This window comes from Phalacrocorax aristotelis, chromosome 6, assembly GCF_949628215.1.
Source record: "Phalacrocorax aristotelis chromosome 6, bGulAri2.1, whole genome shotgun sequence".
In the NCBI taxonomy this organism is placed as follows: domain Eukaryota; kingdom Metazoa; phylum Chordata; class Aves; order Suliformes; family Phalacrocoracidae; genus Phalacrocorax; species Phalacrocorax aristotelis.
In genome coordinates, this window is record NC_134281.1 from 60,712,210 (window position 1) to 60,735,760 (window position 23,551).

The 23,551-nt window shown below is 36.2% G+C and overlaps 1 protein-coding gene across 1 annotated transcript in view; it reads right to left on the reverse strand.

Moving 5' to 3' along the window:
• CDC14A (cell division cycle 14A) overlaps positions 1–23,551 on the reverse strand; it is a 66,479-nt gene that overhangs the window by 9,601 nt on the left and 33,327 nt on the right. Inside the window, 11 exon segments of the mRNA XM_075098243.1 lie at positions 831–891; positions 893–1,156; positions 2,104–2,232; positions 3,802–3,849; positions 4,297–4,412; positions 6,325–6,478; positions 9,500–9,638; positions 11,676–11,906; positions 13,754–13,841; positions 17,065–17,127; positions 19,314–19,380. Coding sequence (XP_074954344.1) covers positions 831–891; positions 893–1,156; positions 2,104–2,232; positions 3,802–3,849; positions 4,297–4,412; positions 6,325–6,478; positions 9,500–9,638; positions 11,676–11,906; positions 13,754–13,841; positions 17,065–17,127; positions 19,314–19,380 — 1,360 coding nt within the window.

A 23,551-nucleotide genomic window follows, 5' to 3' on the forward strand; every position in this document is an offset into this window, starting at 1 on the left:
GACAGGTTCAATTAATTGTAGGCAATATATTCTATTAAAAACACTGCACTAATCTTTATAATTAGTAGGACATCAAATCCTTGGAAACCAGATATTTCAAATTGTTTTTAGATTTATAGTAGTAAAGATGTTCATTTTTTTCCCTAAAATAACTGAAGTTATTTCTGATTTCACAGCTGAAGTTTCTCTACTCTGTGTTCTCTGCATTTTGTATAGAATCACTTTCAAGTTGCATTAATTTATCCGTGCATCCTCCTGATATGGACTCTTTCACACAGAAGGAGGGCACAAAATAAGCCCAAGGCAGCACAGTTGTTGAGGAATGAAAACTAAAATGGTGAGACCGTTGGAAATATCTTGCTCTAAAATACTTTTTACATTCGGTGTTAGAAGAGGACTAGGTTTCAAGCCAAGTGGACTCATCTTTCAGATGAGGTCTATCTTTAAGAATGTTGTACCCTCAGTTTAGTATGATACATACAAAGGCTGCTTTAGACCTGTTACTGCATTAAGATTAAGATACATAATAAACTTAAAGTATGTTATGGATAACTTGAATTAAAAAAATCTAAAGGGTAAGAAGGTCCATTATAAAGATATCAGAAAAAGTGTTAGTATAAGTTCAGGAGTGATTTATTTTCATGAACCCTCCATGATCTACATGCTTGAGAGACGGAAAAAAGCTTAAAAAGGTAACAGACAAAGGTGTTGTTCAGAAACATTAAAGGAAATTAGAGAATTTTGCCAGGTTAAGATTTTTTGGCGACAGCTTTGCTCGCAGAAGCAAGATAAGCCTCGGTCAGATGCCTGGAGGTACTGTTGTGACTTACAGGAATTGATTGAGTCTGGTATCGTGCTGGAGGAGTTGTAAGGCCCATAAAGGAAGGCTGACGCGAACTCATCTGTCACGGCGCTGTGAAAACTGGTTTGGCTGCTCGGGTTGTTGCCACTACTGCTGTTTCTGTTGTATAAGTTGTTGTTCAGTTCCTGGTTATTTCTGTGAGGCAGCTGCAAGCTGCCATTCGAGTGGCTGGAGATATGGCTTACAGAAAAACCTGTCCTAGAGGACGATGATGTCATTTTGCTCTCATCATCATCATCTGAAGCAGCATACAGGTTCCCTAGAGAACTGGCTAGTCTGGAGTTTATGGAAACGCTGAATGGAAAACACATGTGGGGAAAAAAAATACACAAAAGGTATGTACAGATATATAAAAAAATAACAGACAAATCAGAAGGCATTAGGTGAATAACAGACCATTCTGAGATCATTTGTGGTTGCACAGAGATTCATCTTCTAGCTCTCAAATAATGAAAACCAGAATTCTTTGTCAGGAGTTCCCAAACTTTGTTTATTCAAGCACTACTGTGGCCAGCTTTTACCTCTGTCAAGCCATTGCACGTGCAGGAAACTGTGTTAAAAGGTTTAGGCAGTGGCTATCTACACTGAAGTATTTTGCGTACGTGTAACAGTTTAAGAACTCCTCTTCTGTTTCTTGAAGTCAGTAATGTGACACAGGTCTTCAAGTAACCAAGAAGTAATATGATTAAATTTGAGAATAAAAATAGTGTGTCCTGAAATATCTCTGGGTTAGGTTTTTTCTTCAAGTAAATATTTGGGCTCAGAAGTCATTAAAAATGCATCAATCATTCTAAATGTCTAAATTCCATACTTAGTACAATAGTAGTGATGGAATTGGATAGCAATAAATCACGGGTTCAGAAAAATCATATTAATTACCACTCAGTATTCTTCTAAGATTAACAGTATATACATTTGTGGGAATACTTGCAAATCTTCTATCAACTCAGATGAGTTAAAAAAACCCCCGAACAAACAACCCAACTGATCTGAGCAATGTAAAACTGTTTCTGACTTGATAGAATCCCACCAAAACTCTCGTACCAGTAGTATAGGTTTTGGGTTTTGTTTCTTAAATCTGCAGGCAACTGAAGTTTGGCTAGCAGAACAGCAGACCACTTTAAGTAAATTTAAGCCTTCTTACACCCAAGAACAGCAAGCGCTTCATAGACTGCATATGTGCTGAAAACCATTGTAATATACGGGGGCTATTTGTACCAAAATAATAATAAGAAAAAAACCTTTTAAGGTTAGAGCCTGAGGATGTGGGAATTCTGCTTATTCTGTCTGCAGATGGTGAATTAACTGCCATCACTTTGGAGGCCTTCAGAGGAGACGTGGATCCTCCTGTGCTACCTGAAGTATTCAGCCTAAAAGGAGTGCAGAGTTTTAGCAAGAAGCAAGATTTTTATAATTGAAATATACATCTCAGAAATATGTACGGTCTTTCAACACATAGATGGGTACTTTTAAAAGTGGGAATTCAAGTCTGAATACTGAGAATTCAACAGCAAAAACTCAACAGTTAGCCTGGTCTTCCCTGCTGTACCACATGGTACAGTTACAGGCTACTTTTCACCTTGGTAATTTGTGAAGGCTAAGTGTCCATTTTGTGTCAAATTTATTGTAAATTTGATTCTAAATTTTAAATACTGTAAATTTGAGAAAGAATACTTTCTGTGCTTGTAAAGCAAGTACGAGTAGGAAAAAACAGCACTGTAGCTTTCACAAGAACATCATCTTTTCCAAATGACAGCAAGAACATTTTTACAAAGTTGCACAGAACATACAGGGCGGGACTCAATGACCAAATTATTCATATTTTGATAATGAGCTGTAAGTGTGGCACACTGACCTACTCAAAAACATTACCATTATAGCTGGCAATATTTATTTAAAACTAATAAACAAATAGCCTCACAGTATCATGAAATTCTCTCCATCCTTAGACCAGGGGATATTATCATGGTCAGCTCTTAAAAGATGAAGAGACCTTGGGTACAAGCTACAAGCACAGAAGGAATGACACTGAGCAGAAATAGCTTTAATGCCACACCAAGAAAGGGTAAAAGGACATCTCCAAGGTTAGACATCTGCATCAATACATCTCAAAAATCCACATTGTCACAAAACTGAAGAGAATGTGTTCTTTTCAGTATTAATGCTTTATGACGATGGATATTTTGTCTAATGTGCTGTATTTTAGATGCAATGGTTACCAAAACTAAAGACTCAATTCTGCCATTCCTTCAACTCTAAGTCAAATTTCACTCTACATTTTATTTTCTTTTGGTGGGCACTGTCAGTACTGATTTGAGATTAGTACATAAATTTCATAAATGAAGCCAGCATTTAGAAAATGAGAAGAAACTATTGGCTTTATAGGCTCCACAGAAAGTTCTGGACAAAGCATGTAGTACAACGGTCATGAGAACCCTGTATTAAAATATGGAAAGTACTAAAACTCAGTATTTATCTGGTACATCTTCTCAAAAGAGGTACTGATTGTATCTGATTGTATCCACTAAGCAATAGCTCTAGTTCATCTACTAAAACACACAGGACAAAAATTGTGAAACAAGGCAATGTGTAGCCAATTTAGGCTTTTGAGACAACTATTTCATTTTACAGTGATAAAGTGGTTATGAGTTAACTAGTCATCCTTCACCACATAGCAGCATAGATATTAGAAAATGTGACTGAGGAAATTACTCATATGTGCTGACAATTTATGAAGAATTATTCAAGACATCCCCAAAGTAGAACTGCACTCCTCCATCCATTAGATTTATTTTCCCCCCCCATTTGCAGGTGTGTAGAATTTGTTACCTGCCACTTCTCTGAAGACCAAAATTACTAATCAATTGATGTGATAAGTATAATTCAAACCACTGAAAATTTAAGGTATACATTTAGAACTATAATGTTAAAGTTAATACCTGAAAGGTTGCGATATTGACCTCGTGTGCAGTTTCATGTCTTGCAGCCTAAAGAAACCAAAGTGGCAATCTTTATCAAAGGATAAAAAGCCTTTCCCCTCCCCCAAAGCACACTTGCATGTCTCATACTGGCTTTAAAGTACGAGACAAACAGAAGTTACAAATTATTGACAATCATTACGTACATTTGCAGTTAAACAACAGAGAGGTACTTTGGGGTTATTTTCAAACTTCACATTTTTACTGGTTCTGAAAATTTCAAAATTCATTTAAGGAGTACAGAAAAGTAATTATAGAAAGATAACGGGGCGGGGGAGGGGAGAAGAAATTAATAAACCAAATCTGCAACTAATAGATACATACCTAGAGAAATTTCCACCCCAGAAGGTGGTACAGCTAGTACTGCTGCCTTAAACAAGACCATGCACTTGCCATATAGATCTGATTGCACAGACTGAATTTAAAATTGAAATCACCTCAGAATTAATTAATTACCTGAGGGCTCCAGTTGTAGCAGAACATGGCCGTCTCCGATTTTTTAAGGCATTAAGCTTATCTCCCTGCGTCATGCCATTCTGAGCTTCCACACCTGCTTTGTCTTCAAAATCGTTCTGGGAAACACAAAGTACGCAAGCAGGGAAATATATCAAATCCTCAGGAGTAGTGGAGTTTCAAAGTATCAAACGTCTCCTTCGCAAATAATTTTAGATAAATTTTTATTTAATTAGCCTTTTAAAGGCTAACCTACAGTCTTCTGCATACATGGGGCACTACACTCTGTCTTTGCATAGTTGCAGTAAATTAAACGTGTCACTGTACAAACACACATTCACAGAGGCTTTTTGCAGAATCTGACCTCAAAGTCAGTTCAGGGTGCTTGAGTCTAACGCCAGTATTTATTTCCTTCAAATAAGTCTGTTTTTACAGAACTTAAACTCCAACTCCTTCCTGCATAACTATTTTTAAAGTTATCATCAATGTGGAAGGGAAGCAGTAACAAACAATTTTGTGATACGCATAAGATGAGGAAGAAATTTAGATATAGTTGTGCGTCCTGCAGGAGGAGCTAAAAAGCAACTTTATTAAATTACTAAGGTTTTTTTAATAAAAGAAAAAGTTCTCATGACATCTAGAAAAATGCAGTTTTGAAAAAAATTTCCCTATGAGAACGTAAGGAATATAGGATGAACGGATTTCAGAGTTTTATCCTACTACTACCAGCTTCAGGAAACACTATAAAGCCTAAGAGGCATTAAAACTGTATGCCAACACTGTTTAAATGCCTATTTATAATTCGTGCTGATCTGAAAATAGACTTTTCTAAGACCCCAGTAATAAGTAGAGAGAGTATCTTAAGTAGCAGGGAAATATGGAAGCTGCACAAAACAAGGAGAGAATTGCGATTTTATTTAATTGCCAGGTAAAAAGAGTTATACCAGTAATGCTTCATTTGACCTCAGATGAAGTATTTGTTTTATATTACTGCAGTCCTTATTGTGCCTAAGTGACCTCACTGCTCTGCATAAAACAGGACAACAGTTTCTCATCAACCAAGATGAAAGACTGACAGAAGTAATACAACAAATTAATAAAATGATGTAATGGTCTGAGCGTTGCATTAATTATAGGCAAATATAATTATTTTAGCTAGATTTCATTGAAGATTTTATGTTAGGCATTGTTACCTGTCATTCAGCCTCAATGCTGATAAATTTTGTTTCACTGTCTTTACCTGCCCAACAGTTATTGTATGCAGCAGTTCTGTCCTCTGATTCTTAGACCTTATGGATTTTTGGGACTGGGAACATTACTTTGTTTTGAGCTTCTAGAGAGCCTAGGTCTTGAAATATAACCAAATATTTTGTTTTGAATTAAATGTTTTGAAAACTGAATGTTGAACAGCTGTGTTACAACATGTACAAACCTGAAATACACATATTACAGAGGGGGTTACTATAGAAAAAAGCAGCACTGTGAATGTATATTGTGAATCTGTACATAAGCTGCTACACAGTGTATGGGTAGTTGAGTTACCGGCGAGTAAGTTGAATAATGCTTGAATAATGCTTCCAATAAGTAATTGTAAGGTCCTTACCCTAAACGTACACATCACAACAGTAATGCATAACACTGTAATAAAGGGATGGACATCTATACACTCATGCGTTATTAGCTAGAAACTTGGACTAAATAGATATCCAGGAGGAAAACTGATTTTTTTCCCCCCTTCATTCTCCAACATGCAACTGAAGACCCTGAAAGAATGACTTGAAATAATGCAAACCTTCTGAAGCTTGCAAAATGTCCTATAACAGTTTTAAATATAACCTAAGATTTTATCCTTTTTTTTTTCTTTTGAAAAAGTGAAGATTTGTTCTAATTATGACCTATAAAAAAAGCTTAGCAGTAGAAAAGCAATCTAGTACTAATATAGCATTAAAAAACCCTAAAAATTATCTATAGCTAGTTATTAAAGATTAGCTCCATATCTGCTTGTTTGAAGTTTTTCCTGTGAACTCTTACCTCCCTGTATCGATCCAAGTCTTGTGCTTTATTCAAGCTGTCACTGATTGAAATGTCATTCAAGCCACAAAGAACTCTGTTAACATTTTCATCGACTACTCGTCTCTGCTTTGATCGGATGAGCTCTCCCTCCAGCCATAACATTGCTTGCTTCCTTTAGGATACAAAACCAAATCAATTCATATCAACAAATTTGCATACACATAAAAAGCAATATGAAAACATGCTACTCTTACAGATTTTAATCTTCTGTACATTTTCATGTGGGAAAAAAATTCAAGTTTCTATTACCAACACCCCCCCACCCCCCCTCAAAAAAAAAAAAAAAACACAACACAAAAAAATCAAACAAAAACTAACCCAGAAAACTCCCCAAATCCTCCCCTTCATTTTCAGTGGTTAAAAACAATGACCCCCACCCCGAGTCACCAAACAAGTCTGTAGCCATCACAGAAATATTACAGATACTAAAACTTCATTTTACAAAATCCTGCTGGGAAAAGAGATTAACTAAACAGGAATTTGCAATGGTATTTTAAAGGCTTTTAAAACATAATTTAAAAATTAATATAATGATTTTATATACGTAATATGTAGAATAAATTATGATACAGCACTTTCCAACTTCTTATTGGCGTGAGTTTTGTGTATACAGGTATTGTATGCAATAGGCTAAGCAGGCTTTTGTTGACGAGACTGCATTACTCCTTGATAAGGAAGCTTGCCAGGGAGGTACCTGTCGTGCTCGTTCTATCCAGGAACTGAGACTATATTACATATTATTGTAATAAAATTAAATTGCTATACCAAAGAGAGAAAAATGGATGAGGAATTAAATCAGAATGTACTGTCACTGGAAACTTTTCTTTGTTTGAAAACAAAATATTATAGCAAAGCTTAAGAGCCAAGCCATCTCAGCCAACTGCCTCAACTTGCTCAATAATGGATGTGAAAGGTAAGCACTTCCAGAAAAATTTCACTAGATCCCAAGAAAACATCAAGAGAAGGGAGAAGGATGGGGTGGCGGGAGGGGGAGCACTACTTATTCCACCTACACAAGTAGCCTAGAAAGCACGCTTGAATTTAAATAGCTTTGAAATCTTTCAAGATTAATTGCATTCACAGTACCAAATCGATTTGATACATATTTGGGTGGAAGGTTCTCTAAAACAAAACAAACGCCAAAACACTACTCAAACCTCCCTTAATAAACCTCAAAGTCCCTAAGAGGTGAAGCTTTGGCATCTAAGAACGTTGGAAGATCAAAGTTGCAAGATTTTACCTTTCCATCAGATGCAACTTTGCAGCCCTGATGGCAAAATATTTTATATTAGAATGATGTAGCTGATGTTAGCTCCTTCTTTCTCAGTCCCACTTAGACACTACTGGTGATATTGCTTGAATTTTATCTGATTGTCAAAACAGGAATCTATTGCCATTAGGACAATAGAAAATTCTTACTGAACAGTACTACAGCTCTTAGCTATGAATTAAATATGAACGAAAAAAAATCTGAAGGATCTTTGCCTGTCTGTAAAATCAAACCAAGTATTTGGGAGACCTGTAAGGGAGGCTTTATTGCAGCCTTCCAGTACTTAAAGGGGGACTGTAGGAAGGATGGGGGCAATCTCTTTAGCCAAGGACAAGGGGTGATGGTTTTAAACTAAAGGAAGGGAGATTTAGACTGGATATAAGGAAAAAATGTTTTACAATGAGGGCGGTGAAGTGCTGGCCCAGGTTGCCCAGAGGTTGTGGAGGCCCCATCCCTGGAAACACTCAAGGCCAGCCTGGACAGGGCTCTGAGTGACTTGGTCTGGTTGAAGACGTCCCTGCTCCCTGCAGGGGGTTGGGCTGGATGGGCTCTGAAGGTCCCTTCCAACACAAACCATTCTATGATTCTATTTATACACCACTGCAGAAAAGACACAGGCCCTGGTTTTCCTATCTTTCAAGTAAACAGCACTTAGTAATCACACTACCAACTGCCTTTCTCACTTAATTTTGCTCTGTTGTGGAAGTTATTTTAAGAGTGCATCATCCAAGCATCAGCACGGTGTGAAGTTTAATCTGCCGTCAGTGAGCACCTGTGGTTTGTGAAAGTTTGTGATTCACAGTGTTTTCAATAACAGTGGGCCACCTCGCAAATAAAGGAGTGCCCATTCAGTTGCACTGGAAAATAAATAGGAATCCTCCATCATGCTCAATTTCTCTTATGAATTACAGTGATACACCTTCTTTCTCTCTGATATCCTATGGATTTGAAGATGCAAGATCAGTGCATGTTTTACTGTGTTTACACAGTACCTAGCAGAGATGTTCCATTCTCTTTTTTCCAAAAAGACGATTTTGTGGTGGCTTTTCTCAAAATGTTTTCTCTCATAACAGTGAAAACGCCTCCAGCTAAATATCACCATGGTATCAACTCAAAAATATCAACATAGCCACTATAATAGTAAATGCACAATGTATAAACTTCTGTGAAATTAAACTTAATGTCTACATCACTGAAGCCAGTGCAGTTTTGTCATTCATTTCCAGTCAGGATCAAACCTTGAATCACCCATTCAAGTTATCTGTACGTGAAGTGTTCCCAATCCAAAGCATACAGTCAATTTTGAGAAGGAGCGGTATTAAAACTATGCATTTGTTTTGCTAACAACTATTAGCTCCAAATCAGAAGTCTTGATAGATTATGCTAGCAATGTGACAGATCATAAGTTGGCCACCACATACTTATTTAATCTATAGTTACGAGAAAGAAAAAAGAATTTTACTATTGTAAGATTAATTTTAAGTGTCATCATAGACTAAATAAAAAGTATATAAACTTTAGCCTTTCTATTTTAATAAATCCTTATTGTTGATTTAATCTTTTGTCCACATCTGTGCTTTACACTTCCAACACATTTGTCTAAGTCCTAAATCCCCCAGAACACAAACATGCAGAGCCTTGAGACCCTCTGTCCCTTAAGGCGACAAAACGCACAGCACTCCAGAGAAGACGATTGCTACTGACTAAGTTCGATTTCAAACCCAAATTAACTAACCTTAAATATATTGCAACAGGCAGTAATATACAACATCAGTAGACAGAAAGTAGATCCTATAAATAGTGCAAGATGGATAAGGATGTAGAGAAGCAGTTGATTCTTAGTAGCAAAGAAGGTATACATACTCTTCCAGGAAGTGTTGCTGAGGTCCTATAATAGAGCCTGGTCGACATATTCTTATCCAAGCAATGGCTTCTGCATGTGTGAACTTGTAGTGTTTCATGATGTAACAGGCAATCAGTGTTCCTGTTCTCCCCAGGCCAGCTGCAGAAGTGCAAGTATCAACATTCACATACAAAGTCATGAGCATTTCATAATGATCAAATTAAAGTATGGGATATGAGAAGACTTCTTTTCAACGGTATTCACCACCCTAACATTTGAAGAAAGAATTTCTGATTCGGTATCCCGCTTATCACAACACTGGATTTCAGTGCTGTAGATATAAGAACAAATATATCATACCTATAAAAAGTTAACAGCGTTTAAGAACGTATGCAGCAGGGTCACTCTTGGCACTTGGTACAATCCTACTTCAAACCTTTTTTTTTTTTTAAAAAAAGGCTGACATTTTTAAAAAAAGCCACGGCCAGGCTGGATACAAACTTGGTATTTATAAAACCCATAAAAACCAAAATCGAAGTACCTGTGAGAGGCCAACACACAGACTTTCTAAATCAAGGTTCAAATACATGCAAATACAACACAGAGAGCAGCATGTGCATTCTCAGCCAGTACCTTTTTCTTTTTGAATTTTCTTGCAAAACCAACCTATCCAACTATTCACTGCTATCTGTAGAAACAGCAATGAATGTTGACCAGCATATAATTTTAAATAGCTTCAAATTATTTAACCCATTGCCCCCAAATCACAAAGTAATTCTGGTTTTAAGGGGAGAAAGAGATACAGGAGAAATTAGCTGTTACTATCATAGAAATCTCTAACTATAGAGAATAAGAATTAATCTCTTTCTGGCCCTGTGTCTTATCTACTAGTAAAGTGTCTCCCCATTTAAACCTTAGTTTCCCACAAATAAAGTATTTGCAATTTACAGTCTCATGGGGGCCAGCTATTGTTTATGCACAAACAACCGAGAGCTGTACTGTATTACACATATCTGAATAGAGAACAGTCTCTAAAAATTGCAGGTAACATCTACCAACAGCACATATCACTAAGACTTCAGTTCTTTTCTCTAAGTTCCTGCTAATGTACAAACTTTCCATAGCAGCCCTTTGTGTTAACCGTTCTGTAACTACTGGGACAAGCCATTTCTAGTGTGGAAGCTGTGCGTGGAACACTTCTGCAATAAGAGCACATAAAAACTAGAGACAATATGTTTACTCAGTTAACTGTTGATTTAACTTCATATAGGCTTACTTAGAAGGGTGTAAAAAAACTTAAAAAGAATGAGATTGTTGTTTTGCTTATTAAAGGGTCAGGCAAAAGACCAAAAATACTTCAGTTTAGCAAGTGCGTATCTAAGTGACTAGAAAAATATATTGGATTCCTTTAGCAACTAAGCCTGGAGAATAACAATCTACTCCTGTTAATCAATAATTTATACTCTCATTTAGTCAATTAGCAGACGTCCAGCTCATTAATGGCAGAATTTCTGGGTTCTAGCCACAGTAACAACTTGTTACCAAATAAACTTATTTATCTTTGATATGCATGTTTATTGTTCATGGAAGAATCATGAATGAATAGCACTATTCTTGTTTCAGATCAGCAAGACATTCGCCTCCACAATGTCCTTACACAACTCGAAACATAAATCAAGCCGAACCCTTCAAAGCCTTTGTTAATCGTTCTTGACTAAGCATGTTTTGTGTGTCTTCTGGTTGATTTGCTGAAATAGGCTGGTTTGAAATGCTGGCATCACAATAACTCACATTAACTTGAAATGTGGAAGTCATGCTCCACAGAAAAAATGTAGAACAGTCCAAAAGCACAAAGAAAACCTTTCAGTCTTCTGCGTTTCCTAGCCAATTATCATAACGCTGTGAAAGCATAATGCAAAAGAGAAATCTCCATCAACTAAAACTCACGCCTTCAAGTGATATTAAGAAAAAACAGAACAATGAACAACAGATTGTCAGTTACTCTTAGTAGTGTAGGATGAACGAGCTTAATGTGCACGTGGAAATAACAAATATTTGCTACATATTTAGTCAAGTATCATAAAGGAATATTACTTTCAGAACGTGCTATTTTATAAATGCTTCATTTGTGAAGTATGGATCCCTGGAGTTTACTCATTTTGAGCTTCAATCTGAGAAATAAATAAGTGCACATACCTTTACAATGCACAGCAATAGCACCGTCAGCATTTTCACAGATGTTCAGGAACCTCTGAACTATACTGTCGCTTGGTGTGCTTCCGTCTATGAAGAACAGGTCATAATGCTCAAAACCAGCATCAGTAAAGCGTTTTGCCTCATAAATTTTTTTGTTTAGTCTTATGATTGATGTGACATTATGTTTCTTGAAATAGGGAAAGTAGGCTTCAGGTGCATGAAGAGGATAACCTATAAAAAGATAAAGCAACAATCATTTCACGTCATAGATGAAGTTCAAAGTCGTACTAATCAAAATTGCCTCCCAAATCTTTTCTGAATGATAAATATACTAATACTGAAAATGCTTTAATATTTCATTCAGCATAAACAAGTTAAGGGATATAAAAAAATTGTCCACAAAATTCTTATGAAGACCACTGTAATTAAAAAAGGATCAGGAAAAAAATTAAAGCACAGTATATGTGAAACACTGTAGTGTCTCCTGTTCAGCGCATTCCTCTCTACAAGTAGGGTTTTATCCATAGAGCTAGGCACATATATGAATTCAGCATTTCAGAACAGCTGTTTATCTATAGTCAAGCTGCAGATCAAAGAATAAGAACATGGTTTAAGGTGAAACACTGTTTATGAGGAAAATAGATCGGTGATCCATACTATGGGCAAGAGGAACAGTCGAAGGATAAACTGCAGTATGAGAAATATTTGTGCTCCACTGTGAAGTCAAAAACTTCTAGTGCCTTGATGCAGTTGTGAGACCAAAGGATCCTCTAGATGAAGACAGGGGGGAGGGAGGTCAAAGCCCAACCACACCACAACCATTTAAAGACTCTTCCACCAAACAGATGTTCTCCATGAATGAGGGCATGAGGGAGCGTGTGCACATACATCCGTCCTTTAGACATGTGTGCACGGAAAATGTAGTTTATTATTTTCCATTAACAATTAAGTATTATAAACAAAACACAGGAACAACATAGCTACCACAAAAAATCAGAAGGTCTTTGACCGAATTCACTGGTTTATCTCCAGAATTTTTATTCCTGTTCAAATAAAGCCCAAAAGCTTCCTCACAAAGCATGGGTCATTTCCACAGGTCATATATGCATTAGTAAATGCAATTAGAGTCACAACATAACGAGAAAAGTAGCTTTGCAATGTGTACTTACACTCACCTGGGTGAGGCTTATTTGTAGCCTCATAACTGGATTTTAAGCATTAGTGTTAATTTGGTAATTTTCAGTTATATACATGTTAAAAATAAAACAGAGGTTTTCTGAATTCCATGGAACAATTTAAGGAATTTTTGAAAACACTCTGCAAGAAGGGACTGTAACAGTGATTGGGGAAGAAACCCAAACCAACCTAAATATTTTTCTCCCTGGATTTTGTTTAAAACTTCAGTGGACACTGTGCAATTAGCAGCATTCCCGTCATAAAGGAACCGTGAGAGCAGAAGCTGGGGAGGTGGGCGGGAAGAGGCAGATATTCAGAAAACATGCTCACATAAACAAGGTGTCATGGCACAAAGAATAAGGTGAAATTCAGCAAAAATCTGATGGTAGTTTTTAAATTAATAATATTCCTTTTAGCTGGGCTAAATCTCTACTTCCTCTCTGTCGGTCAAGTTCCTCTTTTTTATTCTGTTAGAATTACATAGGTTGTTCCCATTATCCCAAGAATCTTCAGTAGTAAAGGCAAGCTTCTTAAAGCCTTTACTGGTCTTTGTTATAAAACTCTTAATGTAGCCTCCTTTGCTTTATGCAAGTCACCTTTACTTCTGCGTACTTATCGTATCAGGTGTCAGGTTCCAGGAGAGACATAAGGGTCTTGAATTTCTCAGGCACTTTGTCACTGAATGAAAGTCACTGATTGTTAGAACTGGAATTCTTCTAGCAATGAACTCCAAAACTTTTGGAATTATGTTCTATGATCGTATATGAAATGTCCACTGTATGATTATTTATGAAGATGAAAATTAATCTATAAACCTCTATTACCTTCTGCTCATTTGCTATGACTGTTTCACATGCCAGAAAAAATAAGATCATAGAATAGCATTAAAATATACACCATACCATTTTCAAGTTTGCTTTTTGGGTGTGGTCCACTAAACGCTAAAAATTTTCCTGGAACAATCCAGTTGAAGTCACCATTTTCCACTCGCTATAATTATTTCAGAAGAGAAAGAGAAAAGCATTTTAGTATCTGTACATACGAGGTTAAAAACACATTACTCAAGATTTTATTTTACTTTTTACTATGTTCTTTCTGCATTAAAACAAAACATCTCAAATGTAATTAGTTAGCTCACCTATATGATGAGTTATTTTGTCCCATAAGATGCTTCTCAGGAATATTTTAATAAAGTGAAAGGCAAAAAATTTTGCTGGTTTTCCAATAAGAGCAGAAAGATCCTATATCTAAGATATTTCTCTCTTCGAGGGTTCAGTGTTTTAAGACACCTACTTATAATGACAGGGACAAACACCAATATTCTTGTGTGTTTTAATCAAAGAATGTGGAAAAATGCTTCCCTGTAAGGCACTGGCTAAAAAACCCAATTCACAGAAAACAAATTAAAAACCAATTAACCTTCAAAAACAATTATCCTTTCCCTGTAGAAAGGGAAATTTACATATTGGCATAAACTCTGATGAGCCAGTAATCATGGATACAAAGTATAAATCAAATAAAAAGACTAAATTAAAAAAAAAATTCAAACTGTGACATTTTGCATTTCTTACTCACTTTTAAATGAAAACTTCAAAAAGGCTCTGCAAATTCTGTCAGGGCCGAAACTGGAAGCTTCTTTGGAAATATATTTCTTTTTAAATACTTGCTTTTTTTTTAATTGAAGAGTGCTCGTTCCTCGTTTGGCAATGCAGTTATTCTCAGCATGACTTTTAAGGACACAGCACTCAGTTCAACTACATTATTAAGCTTGTGGTTTTAGCTCTCAGCTCATCAGAACATCCTAATGAGTGAAAGGTTCTGATAATGGACGTCGCTGTAATCAATTCACCAACTGTCTGCTTAGCTAAGCCCATTAGGCTTGCTCCAAATGTCCTCACACAGGGAAAAAAACCTCCTGTAAGTTAACAAGGTTGCATAAGGACTAGCAAACCCATCTTACTGCCAAGTCAGGACCTCCCCCCCCCCCCCGATTTGTATCGCAGGCTGCAATCCCAACAGTGTAGCACCTCTACCCCCTTTAGGGAAGAAGGCCTGCTCAATGTACTTCTATATGTGTATTACCAGTTTTATTTGTGAATCCAATGGTTCTTTATAGCCACATGGGTTATTGGTTAAAATTTAAATTATTCACAATCTGAGCTACAGATATATATGTATGTGTATATACGGAACGCTGCATGCAACAACATTATTATTATAATAAAAAAGAGAACTTGAGTATTTTACATCTAGTCCAACAAAAGGGGAATTAGCTGCCTTGATAATATAGTAAGATGAAAGAAATATAAACATGAAATAGAATCTCCTTTAGCCTCTTAAGGTCCCCTTTAAGTCTTATGCAACATTTTTCCACGTAACTACACATTTAAAGACCCAACATAGCAAAAACCTGGAACATTTAAAGTTTTAGAAATATAGCACAGGACATATCTAAACATACAAAGCTGACCAGGATGCATAAAATAGAAGACATACCAAAAAATGGGCAAAAAATATTCCAAGTTCTTGCTTCTTACACTCAGACAGTGGGCAGCATACTTTAAACATCATTCACACATACATACTTTTCACAAACTAAAATAATGTTAAGCATTAAACAAGATAATGGGATAGCTTTAGTGAATTATTTTAATACTTTCTTTCAGGCAGATTAACACCTACTATATCTAGAAATTCCTAACAATTCCCAAGCATCATTTGGTTTTAGAACATTTCACTTTTGTACATAGAGCAAACAAAAAACCAGCAATTTTGTACTTCAAATTTTAGTTGCTGTTCATTTAATTTCAGTAATTCAGCAGAGGCTATACCAATTTCTCAGTCTAATCGTTATGGAACATTACAGTAAACAGAAATCCTTTTACAGATGCTTTTAAGTTTTGCAAATAGGTGTATGTTCTAATGTGCCCATTGCAGCCGACATCTACTGTATAGATTTGTGTTGTAAATTAAGTTTTTCAACTGTTCATTCCTCTCCTGACTTCACCCTCTTTCCTGAGCATTTATGAAGCGTTTCCTAGAGGTGTATGTTTCAGATGTGTACTGAGTCACCCATATCTTGCTTGTAAAACAAAATAGTTATTTATCAAATGTTACAGAATGTTAAGAGAAGCAATTATCCAATAAACTTGTTGAATATTAGAAATATTCAATTTAAGATATTTTTTCAAATCGACATTTTCAGACTAAACAAATTTATTCTCATTATTTCCAAGTTTTCTGAAAAATTGCAATAAAGTGGCTGGGAGGAAGAATACTGGCTACAATAAAATAGCACAAGTCTAAAAAGAGAGTTTAATATATATTCAAATGTTTAGTGCACCTCTTTCTCCTTAACCAATGCAGTTGCAGGAGCTTCAGGGAGTTCCAAAGACAAGGTCTGATACAACTACGTGGTTGCCAGTGACCAGTAAAATCCCCTTCCCTTCCTTTGGGTGTGGGAAACCAGACAAAGATCATGCAGCTGTTCTGGACCAGATGTATATCCGTGCCTGCGATTTCCTCTATACACAGCCCAGCTCACAGATCCAGCATGGGCATACCTTACAGGTTCTCTGCAGCAATATAGCTCAAGATAACTGTCTACTACCAGCAGCTCAAGGTGTGTATGTTACAGAACAAAGTCCTAGAAGCATCTAGAGTCATCCAGAGTATCTATGCTTGAGTTGTAAGAAGGCTGGCAAAACAATGAGTGACATCTGTTAGCTTTCTGGGACTTAATTAGGGAGATGTATTTTCATTACTGGAATCCCCATATAACGTGTCCTTATTAAAAAATAGCTCAAAGTGTACTTAATCTATGCGGCTATGAAAAAATGATCATATATTTGGGACTAACAGCATCTTAAGAAGCAGCTCAGCAAGGGTTGAAAGAAAACACAGATTCTGTGGGTCAGCTGAGAGACCTCAGATCATATCCTGGGGGAAGGTTGGGGAAGCATGAAAGAGGTCCCAGAAGCCAGAGAGGCTACGAGGAAACAGTAGATTTCGTATGTGATGCACTGAAATTCCAAGGATATTCATCCTGCATGTTTTTCACACACAGCATATATGTTCGGATGTACATACCTTGCACATATGAACACTGGGTTTTACTTGCATTACAATGTATTTCCAGTGTGTTTTAAGTTGCAGGATGCTGTATATTCTAACTTATTTTAGGTAAACCAAGCTCGTTAGGAAACGTACAAACCTCATAGTGTTCATATTCATCCACATCAAATGTCTTAAAGTCAAAAAATCCATGCTGCAAGGCCTAAAAGGCAACAAGGTGTCAGTTTATTCTGAAATATGATATATAGTCTCATTTTATCATACTGTTTTTGAGAATCAAAATTGAATTATTGTTTGTGCTTTTGACTTATTGAAACCTCTATGTTACAACATGACATTTTGCACAGATTAACAACACAGACAACAAAAACTCCAACAATGTCACTAAAGCACGTCAGGCTCATTGTTTTCCCTTCAAAGACATCATGATGGGACATAAGCTTGTTGCATATCACTTAAATCATAAAAATTATTCTCCCCACCCCACTAGATATATGTTTTTTTTCTGTAAGGCAGATGACAAATAAAAAAAGTAATTCCCTTTTTGTCATACAATCATTCAACATTTCTATACTGAATACACTTTCATGCAGTTCAAAAGTATAGAAGAATTTATTGATTTTTTTCTATACTTAATATCATACTCTGATTTTATCACCATAATACCTAGGCAAATGGCATATACAGAATACAGTACTGTGTATTACCTGTATTTTATGGTTTGTTTTTAATACACATTCCACTGATAGAACAAAGTTCACTAGACTACGTCTGACAGTATTTATTACAGGGCTGAAAGAAGTCAAGTTTTGCATTTCATTCCTGTACTATTATTAAATATGCCAATTTTATATCAAAGATTAGTGTATAATACCATATTAAAAACAATTCTATGAATAAGGAATTCACAGCCCAAATTTCTTCCAAGGAATAGGTGGAAGACTGTTCTGCAGTGTATAATTATACAGCATTCTGAGAAATATAGATATTACACAACATTCTGGGATTAAGGTGTGATAAAAAAACACACCACAGATCTATGATTTAAAAAGCAAAAAGCATCAGTCTGCCATTATTTGCTACATATGGAGCACCTTTTTTAAGACAAACCAAAAATAGCTTTGCTCTAGACAACACAGGCTCAATGATTGGACCTGTCATGAAACCTAAGATACCGAGAGGTTTGTCTGAACAGCTGATTTTGAAAAATGTATTTCATTTAAGCATGGCTGGCTGGCTGCAATCCAGTATTTGGAGGCCCCCTGAATTACATGTATATGATATATGTGTATGTAAACACCAAAATTACCCAGTAGACTAAGATTTTTACTTTAGATTAAGGCAACCAGTTTCTGCTCCAAGCATTTTTACCTCTGTAGGTGAACTGGACAAAAATTCAGTAATAAATGTTGTGGAAACAAAGGAGGAAAAACTGATTCTCAAAGTCCTTTTGACATGTTTGTTGCAGATAAATTACAGTGACTGCACTCACTGCTTCACAGAGCTTCAGGATCTGTAGAATGCCACACAAATTAGAGTCTTGCTGTTAACTGACAGTTCCTTTCCCACCTCCACAGAACTAAAAATATTAAGCTTGATCTCTTTTTTCAATTTTTAAGAAACATTTGTTTCGCCATACTTTTAGGAGTTACAAAGAGTCTATAAATTGTCTATACAGAACTGTTCTTATAGGCGGCTCCCCTCATCAAGATCACTGGGAAATGATGAACAAAATTTTATCTTTGCTTATGGTATGAAGTATATACCATAACACAAGGTTGCCAACTAAGATGTGACGTAACATTTTTTACAAAAGCAATATTGGAGTTTCACGTGCCCCAGGACCGAGACTTGAAAGTGACACATCACAACACCAGTAGGATACATTAGTTTTCATTCTTTTTAAACAGTTCTGAAAAGATTAGTGTCAAACACTGAACCTCGTGTTTTGGGGGAAGTTGGGGCCAAGTACACGCAAAATCTGCTCAGATTAAATCGCAGTATACCTAGGTATCTGTCTCACTTGACTTTATCAACCTACGTCATTCCCTTTTACCAATGGTTATAAAAGATCTGTTAGCAGATCTAGTGCCCTGCCTTGCACTGTTAAGAACTGTCCCCAGCCAGGCCTGCTGCGTTTGCACATTCTGATTCCTAAGATGAGGTTCGGAAAGCTGTCAAAGGCCAGGCCAGCCAGGTGAAAGTGCAACCTTTTTCCATTGCTGCTATTCAAATACAGTCCTCGGTAACTTAGGCTTCATGACAGCATACTGCTCGGTCACAGACATTTTGCTTTGAAACCAGATCTCCTGATGTATTTCAACAGTATTTTTCTTCACATTTTAAAAGCCAATTTAAATCTGTTTTGCTAAGGAAAAGCGTTATTACCTTATTTACTCCCTGTAAACAGTCCAAGATCGTAAGATTGTACGTGCAGTTCCCAAATGAAGCATCCCTATAGATTTAATAAAAATGAATTTAATATACACAAAATTATATTAAGAGCTCTGGGAAAGGCAGCACACAACAGAGTATATTAAAGTTATTCAATCCCCTCTGAGAAATGTGAATTGAAGTTCAAAGACATCTTTTTAGAAGCTTGTTCATGCTTCTAAAGGAGAGTGCTTACTCTCCTACCAAACATGTAGCTCAGTGTAAATGCAGTCAGATACTGCAAATACTTAAAATAAAGTCCATATTTTACATCATCTAACTACATGTCCTTTACCAAATTATTTGTGCTGTTCTGTCACAGGAAGCTTTGCATGCTCTCTCAGTTGTGTAAGGACAGTGGCGAATAAAGCAAAACTTGTTTTAACTATTATTCAATTCTTAATTGAGTTACACTAACAAAAAAGGCAAATAGACTGCTAGTCTGGATTTTGTTTACAGGCACTCATTTTGATGCCTCATTACAGATGTGATTAAAAATTATCAAGATACAATTAAATTTAAAATTACTTGACCTCAGTTCTGCCACTATGAAAATAATTTCTCTTTAATAGATGACAGGATACCACCAAGCAAAACATATTCAAATAGTACGAGACACCAACATAAAAATAAATAACATCACTAAAAAATAACAGCAATGGAAGTATTGTAGAAAAAAAGAAAAAGTAGTTTTCAAAGTCTGCTTCAGACCAGTTTGCATTTTAACAAAATTCTGCCTGGGCAGATTATTTCCTAATGACTCATTAAATAAATCTTTTATAGCTTTGCTTTAAGCTATCTTATCCAGAATGCTAAGAACTACAATGTCTCAGAATAGCAACATTTTAGGTTTTAGCCAGATACATCTTCAATTTAGAATTCATTTAAGATTTCCACCTTTCAATGAAAACTCCTTTTTTTGATAGTCTACTTGCTATTAGTAGTATGAAATTTATTACATTGATATGCTCCTCCAATCCCAAGTCCTTTAAGAGTAGCATACTCTTACCCGTTCTTTAAGAGCAGAATAAGCATAGCAGTTTTGAGCAAGCAGTGTTCACAGAAAATGTAGTTAAGAAACTGAGAAGCTGTAATTTTGGTAGCATCATATTACAGGCAGGCTACTCTAGAAAAGCTTTCAAGTTATTAGATTAGATTATTAAGAAACACTTAGCCACAATGTTTTAGAATGGGAACTTTAAAGCATGAATAAACCTTCAATATTCAAATCCAGCAGAGAAGTTTTTCAAAATGAAAAGCCATAAATTATTTATTTTACGTTAGATAAGCAGAACATAATGAAGCTGTAAAATATAAACTTTACAGACAATACATTTATGACAGGGGAAAGTTGGATAACAGATCATTTTAGCAAACTCAAGGTCTTCTGAGCATAAAATTTTAGGGCCCCAATGGGAACACACACATAGCAGAAAATCTTTAAAAAGCTGTAACGTTCTTCTGAAGGGGCTGACAGAAACAACAAAACCTAAAACAATGCAAACCACAAAATTAAGTATTTAGAGAAATATGAACGGAAGATATGATTGTAGCAGACATGTTCTATACTACGTGTTATTTTGCGATAACAAGAACGTAATTGCATCTGATAGTGCAGTACATTAAAAAAAAATACTGGGGGGGGGGGAAGCCACCTAATCTCCAACCCATTAATAAGAAGCACTGTGAGAGTGAGAGAGAGAAGGGAGATGAGAGGGGGTGGGAGGACATTGAACTTGACCTCAATGTACAAGATAAGCCTACCACAATTCCAGGTGTACCGTATTCTTAGCTACAGTTCCCACAGACAGCTGTTACCAGTGGAGCGCACATGGACGCTGGCAGCTAACAGCTATTGCCTACATCATCCATGCCTCAAACGCCTCATTTCTGTTGCTGTGCACCCAACCGTTGAGGTAGGAGTACTCTGACTGGAGAGAACCGCTCTGCTGACACTTGCCATCCACACACAGTGAAATAATAGAAAGACTGAAAGCCAGGAAAATTCCAAATAGGCAAAGTTTTGGAATGAACAGATAAAAGGCTGTTTAAACCTAATCCCAAATGCCCAGAAACTCAAAGAATAGCCGTATTCTAATGTTTTTTCTAAAGAAACACAACACACTGAGTTAAAACCTGAAAAACTCACACCCTATCTATCTTTTGTGGCAGAATGTGATACAGTAACGAAACCATAAACAAACACTAGATATGAATGACAGTGAAGTGAGCATCGTAGTGAAATAACACCGGGAAGCACTGGCTTAATGTTACCTAATGCTTCAAGGGAAACTGTGCCATTTGATGAACGAAGGCAAATACTGAGTGCATTGTATCGGACCTTGCCATAATTTCTCTCTTACTCTGCCCCTCACATATCTTCTGGTAAGAAAACACAAGCAAATCATAAAAGTTCCTTCTATCCTAATTTGGAAAACAAGAAATTAGAACAAAATCTATAACATCCTTATCTTCTTAAAGCCACAGCCATTTTATTTCAGCACCCCCAGGGTAAATCCAGGAATATATGTATTTTTCTCTTTTCTAGTTTCCAAAAGTACAACTGCCTGATTAGAATCTATTCCAGATGCAAACCCCTTTCTGAAACTTTGCTGTTTTATGCTCCAGAATTTTAAGCTAATCTTTTACATTTTAGGTGTAAGGACAAATAAATTCATCTGGCAGAAGTTTTATGTATAATCCGTGAGGGCTCTGCATGCTGGATCCATTGACAAAGTAGAGATCTGATGTACAGGTAAGGCAAGTGCTTGTGGATTCAGTATTAGGAGACGAAACCCAAGTTACCAGTTTCAGAAAACACTGCAAGCAACAAAATGCACGTCACAGAGCTGTTTTTAATATTTAAACAATATAAAAACCTAGTTTATTTATGAAGCAAAGTCAGTCTACTTATGAAGTGACAGTTTTTATATTCAAACCTTCCTATCAAATAGATGCTTTCATATTATTCCAGAGAAGTGTTAGTATTCCTTTAGAGTTCAGTCGAAGAGCATTTTGCAGAAGTATTAGAGAGGACAGATGCTTAATGCCAATCTTCCTGCCAACTACACGTCTAGAAAGGCCTTGAAACACTCAAAAGGCAAAGATTAAGAGTTTATCGTGACCTGATTCCCGAATGTTTTAAATAAATTACTCGAGTAAAATATCTTGTTGTTTAGAGGAAGTTGTCAAAGGTATTTTAGGTCACTAATTATTTTGATTCTTTCTTTGTTAAAAGCAAAACCAAACCAAATCTTCCCCCAGCCACCTAGAGGACTTCTGTCAGGCTGAAGCTGAGTTATTGAGTTCTTTTTCTGGCCCAGAGAAAACAGTCAGAAGTCATGTCAAATCATTAAGCAGCTTTGTAAATATTTAAAAAGCGAATTTGATCTTATTTTCCAAATCCTCCTGAATTAATGCATTTACTGGAGGAGACTAAATAGGTAAAGACTAACACAGAACAGCTAGTTCAATTTCACTGTTCTTTGTGTCAACCCATCTTCCTTCCTACTGATGTATAAATTTCCAGACTATGGATAAAAATATTGGATACTGTCAGAACTAGTACTAGCCTTTACAAAAATCCTGCTAGAAATACAGCTATTCTAATACCACACTGACTTGAGAAGTCCATTATATAGCGCTAGATCCACCAGCATGCATTTTCCTTCTACCAGTGACAGATATATTTCAAAGTTTTAGAGCAATAATTAATAATACTAATTTTATCTTGCATAAACCAAAGTAGATTCTGAATGGGCCACACTTTGTACCACGGTACAACCAAATGCAAGCACTAACAGTTATGAGGAAGAGCACTGTAAAGAAAAAATACCTTTACTAAGCTTGAAGAAACACATAATTTAATCTAAAATTAACTTTAAATTCCAGACACTCTTCCTACTTAAACTTATTCTTCTCCTTTGTCCACTGTACACCGTCAGCATCCTATGCTAGAGAAAACTAATGCATGTGCTTATGTTTAAGACAGTAGGCATTTTTAACTTACTGAGACTACTTATGCATATACAAAAACGTTTAGGTGCTTATACCGGTGGAAACCAAGCTATGTGGATTTCAAATGTTATACCTTCTTGTTCAGAAGTCTGTGTTTAAGAAAGCACAGAAGAAAAAGGAAGACTTTGTTTCATCTCAGGCTAGTAGAACAGAGCACATACAGACATCTCCTGCAC